Below are 18543 nucleotides of genomic sequence, written 5' to 3'. Positions count from 1 at the left end.
ATTAATATGGTATTATGTAAAAATGTGGATGTGTAACCGATGTGATTCTGCAACTTGTATCTGGGGTAAAAATGGGAGCTGATAACACATTTGAATCAAATGTATGGAAGATGATATGCCATGAGCTTTGTAATGTTTTGAACAACCAATAAAAAAAATATTTAAAAATAAAAAAAAAAGATGTGGCTGGAAAAAGTAGACCACTGGGGGCATGCCTTTGGGGTTTATATTTTGTCATGAGTGAGCAGGGAACTCTCTCTATCCCCTTTCTGTCTTTCTGCTTCATGGTTGCCATGTCCTGAGCTGCTTTCCTCCACCACTCCCTTCTGCCATTATGTTCTGCCTCATCTTGGGCCTATAGCAATGGAATTAGCCAACCATAGACTGAATCTTGAAACCATGAGCCAAAATAAACTTTTCCTCTTCTAGGTTGTTCTTGTCAGATATTTCGGTCACAGTGAGGCAAAAGCAAACTAAAACAAATGCTATGGCCACTTAAGAAAACAGTTTGGCAGTACCTCAAAAAATTAAGTATAGCATTACCAAATGACCCAGCAATTCTACTCCTTGGTATATAGCCAAGAGAAATGAAAACATGTCCACACAAAAACCTGTGCATAAACATCTGTAGCAGCATTATTCATAATAATAAAAAACTGTAAACTACCCAAATGTCCATCAACTGATGAAAAGATAAATGTAGTACATCCATAAAATGAATGTCACAACATAGATAAACCTATAAAGAATCCAGTCACAAAAGAACACAGAGCATATTATTCCATTTATATGAAATGTCCAGAATAAGCAAATCCATAAAGATAGAAAGCAGATTAGGGGTTCCCTAGGGCTTAGGACTCAGTAAGATACAGATAAGATGGGTTCCTCATGGGTAATGGAACTTCTTCTGGGGGTGATGAAAATATTCTACAATTAGATTGTGTTCTGCAACCTAAATGTTCTACAATAAGGTTGAATAACTCTGAATAGACTAAAACCCCACTGAATTGTATGTTTTAAACAGATGAATATTATAATGCATGAATTATATCTCAATAAATACTTTTTTAAACTGACAATCTACTTCTCTACTTCTCTTAGCATAAGAGAAAGTCAAAAAATAGAAACTAATTCATCTGCCATGGGAAATTAGTTCATGAATACATTCAAGACTGCTTGACAGCTCACTACTGACTGGCTATTTCCTATCCAGGCATTTATTGTGTCTAATAAAACTGAGCCAGGGTTCTGATAAGTTTACACATGACCCTTGGTAATTCCTTGCATTGGAGTCTCAGATTCTGTAAAATAATAATAACAAAACAACAAACTAAAATCAATTCACTACACAAGCTTTTCTACTTCACTAATTCTAAGAAATTCTGCACATTGAGGCCACTTAGAAGTGATTCTTTTTTGTATTCTATTCACATATATCTTGATTCTCTACAGAGTGATGCTAATTTTATATTAGATCACAATTATTAAGTGATGGGGCTTATTAGCATCGGGGGACAAAAGCTATAGAACATTCATTTTTAAAGTAACCCTACACAATCAGCTTTCTTTTGTTTTCAAAAGGCAATGGAAGTAAGGAAGGGGAGAAAGGAAGAAGAGGAGTGTTAGAGAACTCAGTAAGTCAACAGACTGGGAAATGATTATATTTTCCTTTTCTTTCTATTGTCCAAATTACAATACAAATTATGCATATTTATAATCAATTATATCAAGTGAATAAAGGACACAGCAAATTGAAAAGAAAAAGAAAAACAATACCTTCTGGGGGAGTCCCAATGCTGCTGCCAAGACCCAAGATAGCCATCTTGTGAATTCTTGGGGCCAGCATCACAGCAGATTCTTCTCCTCTTTCCCAATGGGGGATTTTGACTGGTTCTAAGTGGACGTTCTCCAGTCCATTTTGCTTCAGATTTTGGTACATGATTTGGATGGCTTTTTCTAGGTTCTCGGAGCCACTCAGTCTGGGCCCAACAGTATCAACCAGAAGTGCCAATCGCTCATAGGACCGGTTCTGGGCTTTACCGTAAACAGCAAGGTTGATAATTGCTTTAGCGACATCTTCATAGCTGGCTATTTCTTCTTTTATTTCTTGAAGAGTTCTCTGAGTGATGCCGTGCTTGTATACAGCTTTCCCAGAGCCCAAGGATAAAAGGTGAACAACACCAACAAATGTGAAAATAAGGAACTTCATTTTTTTTCAGGTTGGTTTTCTTCCCAAAATAACCTATGTAAGTAAAAAAATATGATGTGTTAGGGGGCAAGACTCTCATGGCCATCTACCCATAACCCAGGGACTGCTGTTCAGGCAGCAACCCTGTCCCTTTCCTTCCCAGCTAGTATCCAGTCTCCTCCATCACATTCAAGCAATGGGGCAGTGACTGGCCTTATCAAAAATAGGGCAGCGTTTATTAAAACATAGAAACTCTTGTTATCTAGTGATCCTGCCTACTAAAAGATTAAAACCAAAGAGAACTAGGAATGGGAGAAAGAAGCAGTGGCAACAATGATATGGCGAACAGTGTTACGTGCTGCATCTCCCTCTAAATAGAGTACGACCCAGTGAGTGTCACTGTTCCCATATCTGATGTGCTCTTTCCTTTTTGCTTGTCGAGCATGGCCTTTGAGGCACTTTCAGATGTCATCTTTTCTCAATGCTTTTCCTAATTCCCTTTCCACTAAAAAATAATTCCTTTTTCATCTGTGCTCCAAAAGTATTTTATGTGTTCAAAATTTTTATTTTTATTGAATGCCAACTATGTACCATGGACTGCAGCAGGCCTTTAGAAGAAAAAAGTCTAAATGGCTACAAAAAGCAAAGAATTAATAAAGAGACTGGGCTTTGTTTCCATTAGCTTATGATATCCATCACCTACACAATAATAATGAAAACAATAATGATAATAACAAGATACATTTATTGCCATGCATCTAACAGTGTTCTAAGTACATTGCATTCATTAACACATTTAATCCTCATAACGACCCAACCATATAAAGTGGTTTCTTATTATTATCTTTATTTCACAAACGAGGAACTAGGGCATTGAGAGATTAAGTGACTGGCTGACACACAAAGCCATCCCAGCTCTGGGAATCCATGTTCTAAATGGTGCTACTCAAAGTATGGGTTTGGGACTGAAGCCAATCCACAGACTGGTTTTACTAGTCCATATTGGGTAAATACAAAGATTAGGAGTAAATCTATTTATTGCTACCAGATACAGTCGCCAATATTCTCACGCAGCTATTTCAATTTAAGTCAATTAAAATTAAATAAAATTAAAAAGTTAAATCCTCAGTCACACTAGCCACATTTCAAGCACTCAATATGCACACTATGGCTACCATACCGTCCAGGACAGACAGAACATTTGTATCATTACAGAGTGTTGCATAAATCTGGTTTCGACACTTTTGTAGACTGCATATCTGCTATGGTTTGAATGCTTGTCCCTTCCCAAATACATGTTGAATTTTTAGCACCATTTTGACAATATCGGGAGATGAGGCCTTCAAAGGTGTTTAGGACCCTTGGGCCCCACCCTCATGACTGAACTAATGCTATTATCACGGGAATGGACTCACTGTGTTACAAGTGGGTTCACCTCTCTTGCTCTCTTTCTTGTCCTGTCTTTCCCTCTGACACATGATGTTGTCCAATCCATAATGGCAAAATAAGAAGGACCTCATCAGATGTCAACCCCAACCTTAGACTTCCCAAGCTCCAAAACAGTGAGCCAATACATTTCTGTTTTTATTAATTATCCTTTCTGTGTTATTGTTAGAGCAGCACAAAATGGACCCAGGCTACATCTGTCAAATGTAATACTAAAAAAAAGAATGCTTCACTTTATTTGTCTAATTCACGGTCATTATATTTTACAGAAGTTTTAGTCTGCAATAGATTTTTAAAAATTTTTTAAAATAGTCCTGTACCACAGATAATTTCAGAAACATAGTCACTAGCAACTATATTATAAGGATAAATTTTAAATTCAGCTGGCACCTAAGCAAGGCCTTTCAAAAAATGAGGCCAACAGCTATGCCAACGTCATCTCTCCTCCTCCCTTCTAGAGTGCACTTGTGGTTTCTCATTCTTTTCACCACCACCCCGCAGCCTTCACACAGAATTTCTAAGCTTCCAGATACTGAGCACTTTGAAATGTGGCCTCCCCAAATTGAGATATTTTGATTCTATAAGTGTAAAATATGCACTTAATTTGATTTAAATACTTAAATATGAAAATATTTCAGGTATATTGAGTTAGATAAGATTTGTTATTATTAATTTTACCTATTTTGTTTGTTTTTAATATGGCTATTGAAAATCGTTAGGTTACACATTTATATATACATTGCACAATATTGATGTAGCTGCATTGAACTTCATACTGCTCTTCAAATTCCCAGGCCTATTCATCACTCATGGTCCTTACCCATGTTCATTCATTCTCTTTTATTGCAAAAGCCTTCTTGCCCTGCTCCTATTCTCCTAGTGAATGCTTCCATTCATTCTTTAATGAGCATGCTTTAAAAAATCACCTCCTCTGTGGAGCCTTACCAAACAACACCTGAGTTATTTGCTCCATCTTCTGTGCTTCCACCGTGACTAATATGTTATCAGCCACATATTGGTTTATAAATCTCTCTCCCCTACCATCAGAGTCAAGTAGAATAAATTATTCACCACTGCACCTTCAATTGCTAGGCACTCGATACATGTGTTTTTTAAAATTTAAGGAATAAATAAGCATTTAATCTAAGTTTTAGTGGTATTAGAGTACTGTTCTTGCCTCCTTCACAAAGAAGCTACAGGAATAAATACTTGCTATCATACTTCAAATATTTTGAAAATTCATGCTGCTACTTTCTGGATTGTAATCACTATTGACATGTATAGGTTCTTGGTTTCTGTGATCACCATACTTGTTTTTAAAAGTTAAATTTTGTGAAGCAATCAAAATATTACACAAGACTACAATTTATTCATAAAAGAACTTTTTTTTTCCAATGTGGTGTTAGTACAAAGAAAAAAAGAAGAAAGTAAGAAAGATCTATAAACCATCTTATGAACCACTAACACTAACCACAAGTAGCTACTTCTCAATAAAAATTCTCAAAGCATTCTGCAACATTAATTAACAATTTCACAATACATTTCTGGTGATGAATTAGAATCACATAATGACAACACTGTAGAGTTAAAGAAGAGTGTAGAGATCCCTAGTCCACACCCTTGTTTTGTAGAAAGTTAACCAAAGACTATATTGAGATTCTCAGGCAGCAAAAAACCAGCAACTATAATCAACCAGGTATCTGGACTGACACAGACTTCCTGCAGGATTATAAATTGTTTTTATAGGAAATGGTGTACATTTACATATAATAGAAACTCAATGAGGGATGCCCAAATGCAGTCTAAGAAGAAAGTAACTATAATGAAATGCATGTGCTCAAACAGACTCATGCATAAAGCACCATGGGAACACAAAGAACAAAGGTTTATATGAAAAGCTTTAAAGAAAACAAGACATCCTCACATGGCTCAACAGGCAGAGTACAGGGAACTGAACACCTTCCCAAGGGACCGCCAGTCAGTTGAAAGGTCCACTCTTGGATGATTACAAATAGCAGCAGCAACAGCAGCAGCAGCAGCAGCAGCAGCAGCAGCAGCAGCAGTAATAGTAGTAGTAGTAGTAGTAATAGTAGTAGTAGTATCAATAATAATAATAATAATAATAATAATAATAAATGGAAGCTAGGTCAAGAATATAGCAATGCCTAAGTCTCATCTTTACAACCTTTTATATGTATGTCATTGTGCTAACAAATATCATGCCATTTTGATAATAATACTTAGCAATCAGTAAACTAATTCTGACACTTTAAAAAAACAAGACTTTAAAAGAGAAACTGATGCCTATGAGTGTTGTTCTGAATACCTTAACTAATCTGAATCTTCAAATCCCACAAATGCAAAAATGCTCATTTTTTTAAAAGTAGGCTAATTTAAAAGATGAAGATTTGTTATGTTTCAAAGGATCAATTTTTTTTTCTGAGTATAATATCGATACTTAAAATATCTACTAAGATTGAAGGTGCAAAACAATGAACTATATGAGGAATCCCTAGTATAGCTGATGTAGGTAAACAGTAAGTATGTGTTCATTGATTCCATGCCTGACTTTCCCTGTAATGTAATTTAAACTGAATACTAGAGAATCTTTTATTATTATTGTTTTTAGAAAGTTATAGTAGCTCAACTAAGATATTTTTATTGATAAATTATAGAAAATAATTATTATTAATAATCTATAGTTGGAGAGGCAACAAAATTGGAAGAAGATATTGAAATATCATATCCCACTTAAGAAAAATGACAAAACAAAATATGTGATTTTAAAACACTTGAACTATAATCTAATTGATTTATACATTCTAAGTAATAAATGGGATATTTATCATGAAAATTAAAATAATGAAATATAAGGACAGAATAAAGTTGGATAAAGAGCAATCCAATTCAAGGGTAATTTGAAGAAAGTCTCTCCTAAGACAGATTTAGAGTCACTGTACATTAGAAAAACCCATTCTAGACCTGGAGTCAGAGCAAAGAAGAAGGATGATTGAAGACATAATGATTAAAAACACTAGCCTTTCTGTGTGTGAAAGGACTAGGCCAGGAGTACAGATATTCTAATATATTAAATTAAGAAAGGGGTAGGATAAAATGAATGTAAACTCACTCAGCAAATTTAATATTAGTACTGTACCAGGGGGCAGCCCTAGGAACTCAGGGCTAATTTTTAAAAAATCAAAATGCACAACTTTATACACATGTAATTTTTTTACCAAAGGGGGAAAAAAGCATTAGATAAAATCAGGAATAATACAGTAATTAGAAACCAAACTGTCGTAAATGTACTACAAAGTGCTGGCACCACACTGAACAACCTCAAGTTCCCTGTGCTGATCTGAAAGACTTGAAGTCTGCCCTAAGTCTGCCCTATCTCAGAAATACAGTGTCCCCCACAATAAAAATAAAAAAGTTAAAAGATTTCACAACTAGAAAGACTGCATTATAAAACATACTCAATAAAATATTTCATAAAGAAGTGAAAGATAAAATTGAAAACTAGAAGAGGGAGAAACTAAACTAGAAGAATAATCAAAGGAGAAACTAATACAAATTAAAAACTAGAAGTAAATCAAAATGATATGAAAAAAAATCATCTCTCAATAATAATATTGACTGTAAATGATCAAAACTCATCAATCAAAAAATATACTAGCAGATTGAATGAAAAAACAAGACCCAACAATATACTCTCTCCAAGAGACTTACCTCATAGGCAAAGACATCCACAGACTGAAGGTGAAAGGATGGGGAAAAATATGTCATTCACATGGATCTTTTAAACAAGCAGGGCTTTCTGTTCTCACATCAGACAAAGTGGACTTCAAACTATAGTTAATCAGGAAAGACAAAGAAGGGCATTTCATACTGCCTAAGGGAATTATACAACAAGAAAAAATAATCGTAAATATTTATGCCCCAAACAATGGAGCATCTATGTACATCAAACAAACCCTTCTTAATATCAAGACTCAGATAGACCACAATACAATAATGCTGGGTCACTTTAACAGGCCTCTTTCATCACTAAATAGATCTTCCAAATAAAAACTAAATAAAGAAGCAATAGAACTAAAAAATACAATGAATAATTTAGACTTAACAGACATATATAGAATATTTCATCCATCAATGACTAAATATAATTTCTTCTCAGCAGCACGTGGATCATTTTTTAAAATAGACTATGTCTTAGGCCTCAAAGCAACACTTAGCAAAGAGAGACAGAGAGAGAGAATTATATCAGATCACAATGGAATGAAATTAGAAATCAACAATAAGATAAAAAAAATAGAAGCTACTCTAGTATCTGGGGACTAAATAATACTCTATTGAATGATGAATGGATAGCAGAAAAAAATCAGAAAGCTCATTCATTAAAAGATAGAAAGACAATAAATAAATAATCTAACATTACATCTCAAGGCCCCAGAAAAAGAAGAGCAAACCAACACCAAAATCATGAGAAGACAGGAAATAATTTAAATCAGAAACAAAATCAATGAAATTGAAATTTTAAAAATTAAAGCAAAACAAAAAATGGTTCTTTGAAAAAAAATTTAATTGATAAACACTTAGCCAAGCTAACCAAAATAAAAAGTGAGAAAAAAAACTCAAATTAGTAAAATTCATGATAAAAAAGAAACTCTCACCACAAACACTTCTGAAATAGAAAGGGTAGTCAGAAACTATTTTGAAAATTTACACACCAATAAACTAGAAAACCTTGAAGACATTGACTAATTTCTAGAGACATATGACCTACCTAAATTAATCCAGGAGGATATAGAAAATTTAAGCAGATCAATTTCAAGTAATGAAATTGGAGACACCATCAAAATCCTACTAACAAAGAAAAGCCCAGGACCAGATGGACTCTCGGCCAAGTACCAGACCTTTGAGGAAGAACTTTGAGGAATACCAATCCTCCTCAAATTAATCCATGAAATTGAAAAGGAGGAAACTCTTTCAAACTCATTCTGATATCATTTTTGGTATCATTTTGATACCCAAACCAGACAAATACACATCAAGGAAAAAACTTCAGACCTATAACCCTGATGAACATAGATGCAAAAAATTCTTAATGAAATACTGACAAATCATATTTTTTAAAATCATTAAAAAGGTAGTGTACCATGATGCAAGTTTGGTTTAACCTACAGAAATCAATAAATGTAACTCACCACATTAATAGACTTAAAGACAAGAACACATGATTATCTCAATAGATGCTGAAAAAGCATTTGACAAAACACAGCATCCACTCATGTTTAAAATACTAGAAAAACTAGGAACAGAAAGAACGTACCTCAACATTGTAAAAGCTATATAAAAGCCATGTAAAAGCCATTCTAAACAGAGAAAAACTGAAAGCATTCGGCTAAAAACTGGAACAAGAGAAGGATTCCCTCTTTCTTTACTTTTATTTAACATAGTCCTTGAAACTCTAGCCAGAGCAATTAGAAAAAAGAAAAAAATAAAGCTGGGCATAGTGGAACACCCCTGTAATCCCAGTGGTCAGGAGCTAAAGCAGGAGGATCGCAAGTTCAAAGCTAGCCTCAGAAAAAGTGAGGTATTAAGTAACTCAGTGAGACCCAGTCTCTAAATAAAATACAAAATAGGGTTAGAGATGTGGCTCAGTGGTAAAATGCCCTTAAGTTCTATCCCTGGTATGCCCCCACCCTGCCATAAAAGGAAATTAAAAGGATATGAATGAGAAGAGCTCAAACAATTTCTGTGAACCAATGACATGATCCTATCAATTGATTGGGACCCAATCAATTTAGAAGACCCAAAAAACTCTGTCAGATAACTTCTAGAACTCATAAATGAATTAAGCAAAGTAGCAAGATACAAAATTAGCACCCATAAATAAATTGTGTTCCTGTATACCAATGATGAATCAGCTGAAAGAGAAATTAGGAAAACTATTCCATTCACAATACCCTGAAAAAAAAAATTGAATACTTCAGAATCAATCTAACACAAGAGGTAAAAGACCTCTATGATGAAAATTACAGAACTCTAAAGAAAGAAATTGAAGAAGACCTTAGAAGATGGAAAGATCTCTCATGTTCTTATTAATATTGTCAAAATAACCATGCTATCAAGAGTGCTATAGTGATTTAATGTAATTCCTATTAAAATTCCAATGATGTTCTTCATAGAAATAGAAAAAGAACTCATGAAATTCATTTGGAAGAATAGCCAAAGCAATCCTTAGCTAGAAAAAGCAAAGCAGGAGGCATCACAATACCAGATCTTAAATTACACTACAGAGCTAGAGTAACAAAAACAGCATGGTATTAGCACCAAAACAGGCATGAAGACCCATGGAATAGAAGACACAGCGACAAACCCCCATAAATACAGTTATCTCATGCTAGACAAAGGGACCAAAACGTACATGGGATAGACTCTGCAACAAATAATGCAGAGAAAATTGGAAATACATATGTAGTTGAATGAAATTTAACCTATATCTCTCACCCTGTACAAAACTCAACTCAAAGTGCATCAAAGGCCTAGACATTAGACCAGAAACTTTGTACCTACTAGAAGAAAATATAGGGTCCAATACTCCAACATGTTGGCTTAGGAACTAATTTCCTTAATGAGATGCCTAAAGCACAAGAAGGAAAATCAAAAAACAATAAATGGGATGGTATCAAATTAAAGAGCTTCTTCACAGCAAAGAAAACAATCCAGAAAGTGAAGAGAGAGAAAATTTTTGCTGCCCACACCTCAGATAAGATGTTAATTTCAAGGATATACAAAGAATCCAAACAGCTAAATATCAAAAAACTAATAACCCAATCAATAAATGGGCAAAGAAATTCAACAGATACTTCTCAAAGAAGAAAGATGAATAGTCAACAAATTTAATGAAAAAAATGTTCAACATCATAGCAATTAGAGAAATGTAAATTAAAACTACACCAAGATTTTACCTCACTCCACCCAGAATGGCAATTATCAAGACTACAAGTAACATCTGCCTATCAGAGAGAACATTCAACCTTTGATTTGATGGTGGGGGGGATTGGCTTATTTCACTTAGCATAATAGTCTCCAGACCTATCCATTTACCAGCAAAAGTCATAAAGTCATTCTTTTTATGGCTGAGTAATATTCCATTGTGTATATATACCACATTTTCTTTGTCCATTCATCTGTTGAAGAGCACTTCAGTTGGTTCAATAGCTTGGTCATTTTGAATTGAGCTTCTAAACACACAATGTGGGGGGAATAGAAGTTCAGTGGATTAGACAAAGGTAAATGAAGGGAAGGGAGGGAGGATAAGAATAGGAAAGACAGTGGAATGAACCTGATATAACTTTCCTGTGTTCATGTATGAATACACCACAGTCAATTTCCACATCATACAACCACAAGACTGGGATCCTAATTAGAATAACATATTTCCCATGCTTATATAAATATATCAGAATTAATTCTACTGTCATGTGTAAGTAAAAAGAACAAATAAAAAGTTTTTACAAAGAAATACAGAGTCCTTCTACAGTCATATCAGCTGAAAAAAGTAACCTGTAGTGTTTATATAGTGTCTACAAAAAGGAAAAATCATTATATGGTGATCTACAAAGACAAATAGTATTACTCATCTCAAACATTTTCTTTTTGTTCAATTATAAAAGGTGTTCTGTTTTGTTTGGGGTCATAACTTCATCTGTCTATTCATTCAACAAAAATGCATTAAGTACCTACTAAGCACAGAGGCATAAAGATATAAAATCCCCAGCCTCATATAGCTGCCAAGTATAATAAGGAGGTAGATGTGAAAGGCCCTGTGCGTAGGGTAGTTACAAGGGTCTATGAGAAACAGAGGAGGAGAGGAGACTAGCATAACCAGGAGTTTACCCATGACGCCCGAAGCAGGTGGGACTGACACTGGAGAAAACTCAACAGGAATCAACTCATGCAAAGAGAAAGAGGCATTACAAAACCTTGAATGCCTTTTATTCTCATACACAAAAGTTTGAAGTATAGTTCCACAAAGCAGGGGTAAACAAAAAGTTGTGGATGGTGAGAAAACAACAGCCTCAAAAACAAGGGAGTATCCCCCAGGGTTTGCCTGGAAGAGATTGCAGTGTGAAGCTCCAACAAGGTGAAGCAAAGTGTCCCAGAGTGTTGGACTGGGGGCACAGTGAGGGCTCCTCTCACCTGCCTGCTTTGCAGCCAAGAAAAGCAAGGAAGGGAGGGACGAGGGAGGGAGGGAGGAAGGAATGAAGGAAGGGAGGGAGGGAGGGAGAGAGGGAGGGAGGGAAGAAGGAAATCTCTTTGATCTTCTCTAGCCCTGTCTCCTTAGTGTAGGGAATGTGCCCAATACCACATTAGGACAAGGACAGCACCAGAAGCTCCTCAAAATCCCCCTAATAAGCCATTACTTACAACCTATCTGGTTATTCTTTAAAATTTTCAGAGAGATGAAAATAATCCTGCAAAAGTAATCTCTGCCCACAAAAGATGCATTAGTCAAGTAATTCATTTACAAAAACACTCAAGATTTTCTTCCATTTAAAATGCCTAAACTATTAATAACCTAATTGACAAAAAAGGAGGTCTAGCACTCTTCCAAGCAATTTTACAATTATTTGAAATGTCTAAACTTAAACTGCATATTTTAAAATGCCTTTTATTCTCATACACAAAAGTTTGAAGTCATTGTTCCTTTACTTGTATTCAACTATAGAAATATTAAATACTATACTCTTCAAAATGCTAAATGACTATTTTTAAAACTCATGCAGTATCACACCTTTGAATTTAAAATGTTTGAATATATATATATTCAAAGTCATCTTCAGAGCACCGTTTGAAAAGGATTTGCTTTTCATATATTGTCTTTGTAATCCATAGTTATAGATTATCTTTTTCACAAAAAGTGATAAGATTCTTTATAATGTTATTTTTTTTCTTCTCTACTTAAATCTGGAAGTAAACTGAAGCAAAACCAACATTTCTCATACTGTGAATTGTATTCTAATAATAGGTTTATATTTTGAGGAAACAAAACAAAACCCTTTGCCTCTATTTCTAAATATTCTTTCCTAAAAAAATATTGTTTGAAAATATCTCAAGCTATGATAAAAACGCCAGAATGAATAGACTAACAGAAGTGGAAAAGAACACCAAAAAGGAGAATTGTGCTGAAAAACAGAAGGAGTAAGATTTAGGGCCTGAGATTTTTATCGATTTTTTTATTGCATCAGTTACTTTTTCTTCTAAAGACTGAATATATAACTTACATGAAAACTTAAATGTTTCCCCTAAATCTTTCATTGCTGAGTAGGATTCACAGATACAAATTTAACTCTAAGTCTTCAGTCTAGGATGTGGGACAGATAAAAAGATCAGAAATGCTAAATCCTAACATAGATATTGGCACATCAAAGTTCCCTTCCTAATTCATTCACTCCCAATGGCATTCCTGGATTTATGGTATGTAGTCCTAACATCCTTACAAAGATTCTTGCCTGTTAAATTCAAAGCTCCGGTAATATTGGGCTTCCATTTCACCTAGTTAACTTGCTCTCCAATCATTCATTCAGTCATTTGAAGAAATATGCTAGTCCCTGAAAGAATGTTTAGGAAGATACAAAAATCAGCATGATTCAGTTCCCACTGATCTTACTGATAATTAGTTTTGCAGGGCCCAAGGACATCAGACACACTGCTACATGGACAACAATCTATGTGCTATATTCCAAATAGTTTTTCTTGATGTGAAAAACTTGAGCCTTGAACTTAACTCTATTGTACACACAAATACAAAAGAGTTTTTCTACAGTTTTGAGGCAAGTTGATCTTTTCAAGAAGCAACTACCAAGTCTATCAAAAGGAGAATACTCTGTTTTGTTCAAAATTTTACCGAGAGCTGGTAAAACAATGCCTCTGCCACTTGTGATATTGGAAGCATCATTACTGTACCCCTGGATGATCTGCATTTGCCCCTGTCACATTCACCACGCAAGAACCTAACCACTTCATTATGTCTTCTGGTATAGTCAGGCCTCATAATTTACATCTTGAAATACTTTATTATAAACTCCTTTAATTTCTCCATGGCTTTATAGTCAGGACAACATACTGATCATTTGAAAATGTGGATATAGGCAAATTATCTTTGAAGTCTATTTCATGATAATAAAGCAAACATTATTATTATTATTAATATTTTTTTTACAAAGAAGCACTGTGACTCATAGAATGAGAACTAATGGTTTCAGGAAATTCAATAATTCTCTTTTCTCTTTTAGGCAACCTTCCAGCCAGAGAAGGCTTGGTGGCCCCATCCTACCCAAACAAAAGCACCCAACAAGAAAGCGGCCTTGATGCTAGAGCTGCATCTGCTTTTTAACTCTGAGGGAAATCCAAGAGAACTACTGGTCCTCCATCCCAGAGCAGCTGTCACCCTGCTAGATGAGCGCCACCACCCAGCACTACCACTATTCCTCTCTTGTGAGAAAAATAAACTCTACTTGTTTTAGCCACTATTAGTCAGGTTTTCCACTCGTTCTATTCATGAATTCATTTCCAATGGATATGCTACTTTGAGGGGTTTCTTGGGGACCCACAGCTAAACATATTGTTTACCCTAATGAACACCATAAGCAAGTCCTAGGATCTCGCATATGGTCTATGTAGATATCCCAGAGCTACTGAAATTCTAAATATCCAAAACCAAACTCAGAATCCATCCCAAGTTTCCTCTTCCTTATTCCCGACTCTGATCAGTAAGTTAGAAACTGCAATATTTTATTGGTTTATTCTCTAACTCTCAGGGAGAACAGGTGAACAATTGGAAAAATCTGCCTGCAATTCCACCTCCGAATTCTTCCTTGACTAACTTTCCTCCTCTCCACCTTTACATCACTTCCCTAGCCCAGAACCCTGTTATCCCTCATTAGAAACATTTCCTCACATCTCACTTCCTTAAACTCAAGCACTTTTCCATCTCACCTCCTGTACTACCACAAGATTTATCTTAAGCCTAAATCAAATGATTCCTGGGCTAAAAACACTAGTTTCTCACTATTTATCCATCTGTTTGTGGCTGTGTTTTTCACTAAGGATTGAATGATGAAGGCCCCTCCAAATTTCATGTTGAAGCTTGATCCCAAACACAACAGTATGGAGAGCTCTGGGCTTCGGGAGGTGGTTAAGTTTTGGGGGCTTTACCATCATGAATGGGAGTAGTACTTATGAAATGATTCAAAGTTGAAGGGAGCTCTCTCTTACTCTTCTGGCATGTGAGAACACGGATTTCATCCCACTTTGGAGAATGCAACAAGACAAAGCAGAAAGCAGCCCTCATCCAAAGCAAATGCAAGCACCTTGATCTTGGACTTCCAGCCTCCAGAACCATAAGAAAATAAATCTCTAATTCTTTATAAATTACCCATCTCGGGTATTTTATTAGAGCAGCACAAATCAACTAAAACTCCCACTAAGCTATAACTTTAGGGACTGCTTACCAGTCTCTAAAGTTATAGACATTCCTTATATCTTGCTGATTTTTTTAAATATGTATTTTTTAGTTATTGATGAACCTTTATTTTATTTGTTTATTTATTTACTTTTTTATTCATGGTGCTGAGAATCAAACCCAGTGCCTCACACATGGTAAGCAAGTGTTCTACCTCTGAGCCAAAACCCCAACCCATATCTCACTGATTTTGCTCATATTATTCCCTCTGTCATCCTTTCTCCATTTGGAGAAATTGCAATCATGATGCAAGACCCAGTTTATCCGTCTTAATCTCCTAGGCAGAATTACTTGCTGCTTTTTTAATAGCATCCTGTATGCTACTGTTTGTGTCTATCACCCTGCTAGTAGACTATACATTTCTTAATGGTGATAATATTTTACTTTTATCAAATTTACCGAACATGTTCTCCTCAAGGAATGTGCTTTATTTGTCTTTGTATACAAACCAAATGGCACAATATCTGCCAGTAAATATTTATAGAATAAATGAATAAATTCATCATAAGGTAGTTGTATTTCACAATAGAAGTATATGGCTCTGATTCATCACTTTAATGATTACTTTTCTTTCATCAGATGTTAATTTGCCCCTGTAGACTACAGCATATTCACAAGTTTCTTCTACAAAGGGAGTCAAGAGACCTGAGACTTGGTTCTGGCTGTGTCTCTCTTGGTGTATGACCTTGAAGAATTTATTTGAAGTCTCTTTTTAATATAAAAGAGGGGCTGCATTGCAACTCTAACATTTTATTATGGATATTCTTAAATATTTTAATATCAATCACACTTCTCTTTACACTCCATGTTAGCACTTAACTAAATCACCTTATACCAAACTCTTAATTGGTGCATACTTAAAAGTCACTACTCAATCCACTGCTTTGATGTTTCCTCCCACTGCAAAAGAAATTGAACTTACAAAGGTCATTATGGATGCCCTTGCTCCTAAATCCTATGACAATATTTCCACTTCTACCATCCATCAGAAACACTTGACATTGCAGACAGCTTTTCATTTCCCATACACTCATCTTCCTCTATCTCTGTTCTCCTCCATCTCCTCCTTTCCTTCCCATATATACTTTAAATGTGATAGATTCTGGGGCTTTCTCCTTGACCCCCTTGTCCTACTACACACTCAAACTGTCAAAATCATTCACTCCAAGGCTTTATTACTATTTATTGCTGGAGCTCACATGTGAGTTCATAAGCTCCAGTGTAGACAACCTAAATGCCCCTCAAGTCCACCTTATCCACAAGCCTCTCACAACTTTTCCTCCAGAATCTGCTCTTCTCCCTAAACTCCCACTCCTGGTGCATGACAAATTTCCTGCACCCAACATCTGGACCATTTTTGCCACCTCACTCTCTTTTAAATGCTGAAGCCAGTTAGTCACTAAGTGCTGTCAAATTTAATTCCCAAGTCATCCTCACACTCATCCCTTCCCATCTAGTTCTTCTTCACCACCTTGGTTTCTAGACATCTTCCCTCAACTTGAATTACCACAACCATCTTCAACCTCTTCTTCTCCCATAGAGTCTCTTTGCTACAGCAGTTATCTTTCTCTAAAAAAAAAAATCAATTGTTTCCCTTCTCTCTTCAAACCCTTTGGTAGCATGCTGCCTTCAAAATAAAGCATCAGCCTATAATGGAAAGCCCCTGCTTCTGGACCAGGTTTATCCTTTGTCCCTCTTGGTTCTACATCCTCTGGTCTAGCAAAGATAGCCACCCAAAGTTCCCAAATATGCCATTATTTCTAATGCCCGAAAGCCATAGCATGTGCTGATCCCCTTGCCTGAATGCTTGTTTTTCTGATCATAACTCCTATTCACCCTTTGAAACTATCGATACACTAAGCAAAGGTTATATCTCCTCTCAGAATCTCTGCTGGACTCCTTTAGTCTGAGTTAGCTGGTTCTTTTGTCTGCTCCTATAGGCATACTTCTACATATACCTATTATTACACTTTATTGCATTTTCTTCTTTAAATGTCTCTCTCTCCCACTAAACTGTGGACTCACTGTAGGTAAGTAATGTAAAGTCTATTGTTGAGCCCCTAGGATGTACTATTAATCTCTAATTTGATAGGTACTTTTGTCTACTGAATGTAATTCTAAGGGAACACAGGCAGACTATACAGGAGGCAATATAGAATTCATTTTGGAAAGCCTAACAGAGCAACTAGGCACTAAAGGAGGAAGAAGAGGTGGATGTACACTTTAGACTGGTTCTTCTTTTGTTATAACCCAAAGAATCATGCTAAAGATATATGATTTGGAAATAGGTACTGATTTGAGCTGAACATTTTTATATAAGCATACAGTTCCCAGATATAAAATAATTTTTCTTCTTATACATATTCATGTCTTCCTTGATACTTACTGTACTACCTTAAAGAATAAGCCTTCAGAATGTACTTGTTGATTAACTTTCTAGTATCTACTTTTACATATGGGGGACAGGAAGAAAAGGGCAAAAAGGAATGTTTGCTCCCAGGACATCCTCAATTCTACTTGCTCCCCGCTCCAAAAAAAAAAAAAAAAAAAAAAAAAAGGCATAGAATTTGGATTCCTTGGAAAATTCCAACCAGCAACAGCTAGTAAAACCTGAATACCGTCTAGTCTACAGATTATATCAATGACATCTTCCCAGTTTTGACATCATACCATAGTTAGAGATAGGCTTCACTAGGGGAATCTAGACAAAGGGCACAACTGAATCTCTCTATACTATTTTTGCAATTTCCTGTGATTCTATAATTATTCCAAAAGAAAAACTAAGTCCTCCCTATCTGCCTTCAATATTTAAAAGTTTGAACATTTTTTTAAAATATCATTAACAATCATCTGTACTTTAGAAAATAGCCACACAGGAGTGAGCCAGAACTGAATCTGCTTTTTAGAATTGGGCTCCAGGACAGGAAGAAGACTGTTCCAGGGCCAACTCTCTCGCCATCTTGGACTAGGATTCACCATTATTTTTCCTAACACCCACAATAAAAAAAAAAAAAAAGAATCTTCATTTCAAATGTCTCTGCCACTGAACACAGAATCCTGAATCAAACATGAGCATTGTGGAAACAAGAAGGAAGGAAGATTAAAGGAAAAGAGGTGAATCTGAAGGCCTGGGTGAATGGACAGTTCATGATATCCCCTTTCCACTCCCACTGGTTCTGAGGCAGGAGGCTTGTGAGGTATGAGGAGAGGGGCAAGTGGTATACTGATGTCCTCCCAGAGGAACCTCAGGAGCTGTGGGCCAGGAGGCATGTGGGTAACAACCTGCAGGGACTCACATGGACCTTTCCTCCCACTGGGCACAATGAAAGCGCCATGGCCCTTGGCACACTCTCCACCAATGCAACTGACCTTCTCT

At 35.7% G+C, this 18543-nt stretch overlaps 1 protein-coding gene across 2 annotated transcripts in view; it reads right to left on the bottom strand.

Moving 5' to 3' along the window:
- The window catches only part of Cpq (carboxypeptidase Q), a 448367-nt gene that overhangs the window by 355712 nt on the left and 74112 nt on the right, over positions 1 to 18543 (bottom strand). For both annotated transcript variants that reach the window (XM_077105576.1, XM_076835947.2), the window contains exon 2: positions 1777 to 2242. In XM_077105576.1, the coding sequence (XP_076961691.1) occupies positions 1777 to 2209 (433 nt within the window). In that variant the 5' untranslated portion in view covers positions 2210 to 2242. The remainder of the gene's footprint in view (positions 1 to 1776; positions 2243 to 18543) is intronic.

The sequence above is a fragment of the Callospermophilus lateralis genome, chromosome 16 (assembly GCF_048772815.1).
Source record: "Callospermophilus lateralis isolate mCalLat2 chromosome 16, mCalLat2.hap1, whole genome shotgun sequence".
NCBI lineage: Eukaryota > Metazoa > Chordata > Mammalia > Rodentia > Sciuridae > Callospermophilus > Callospermophilus lateralis.
The sequence above is the reverse complement of the archived record's forward strand: the minus strand, read 5'-3'. Positions and strand labels throughout refer to the sequence as shown.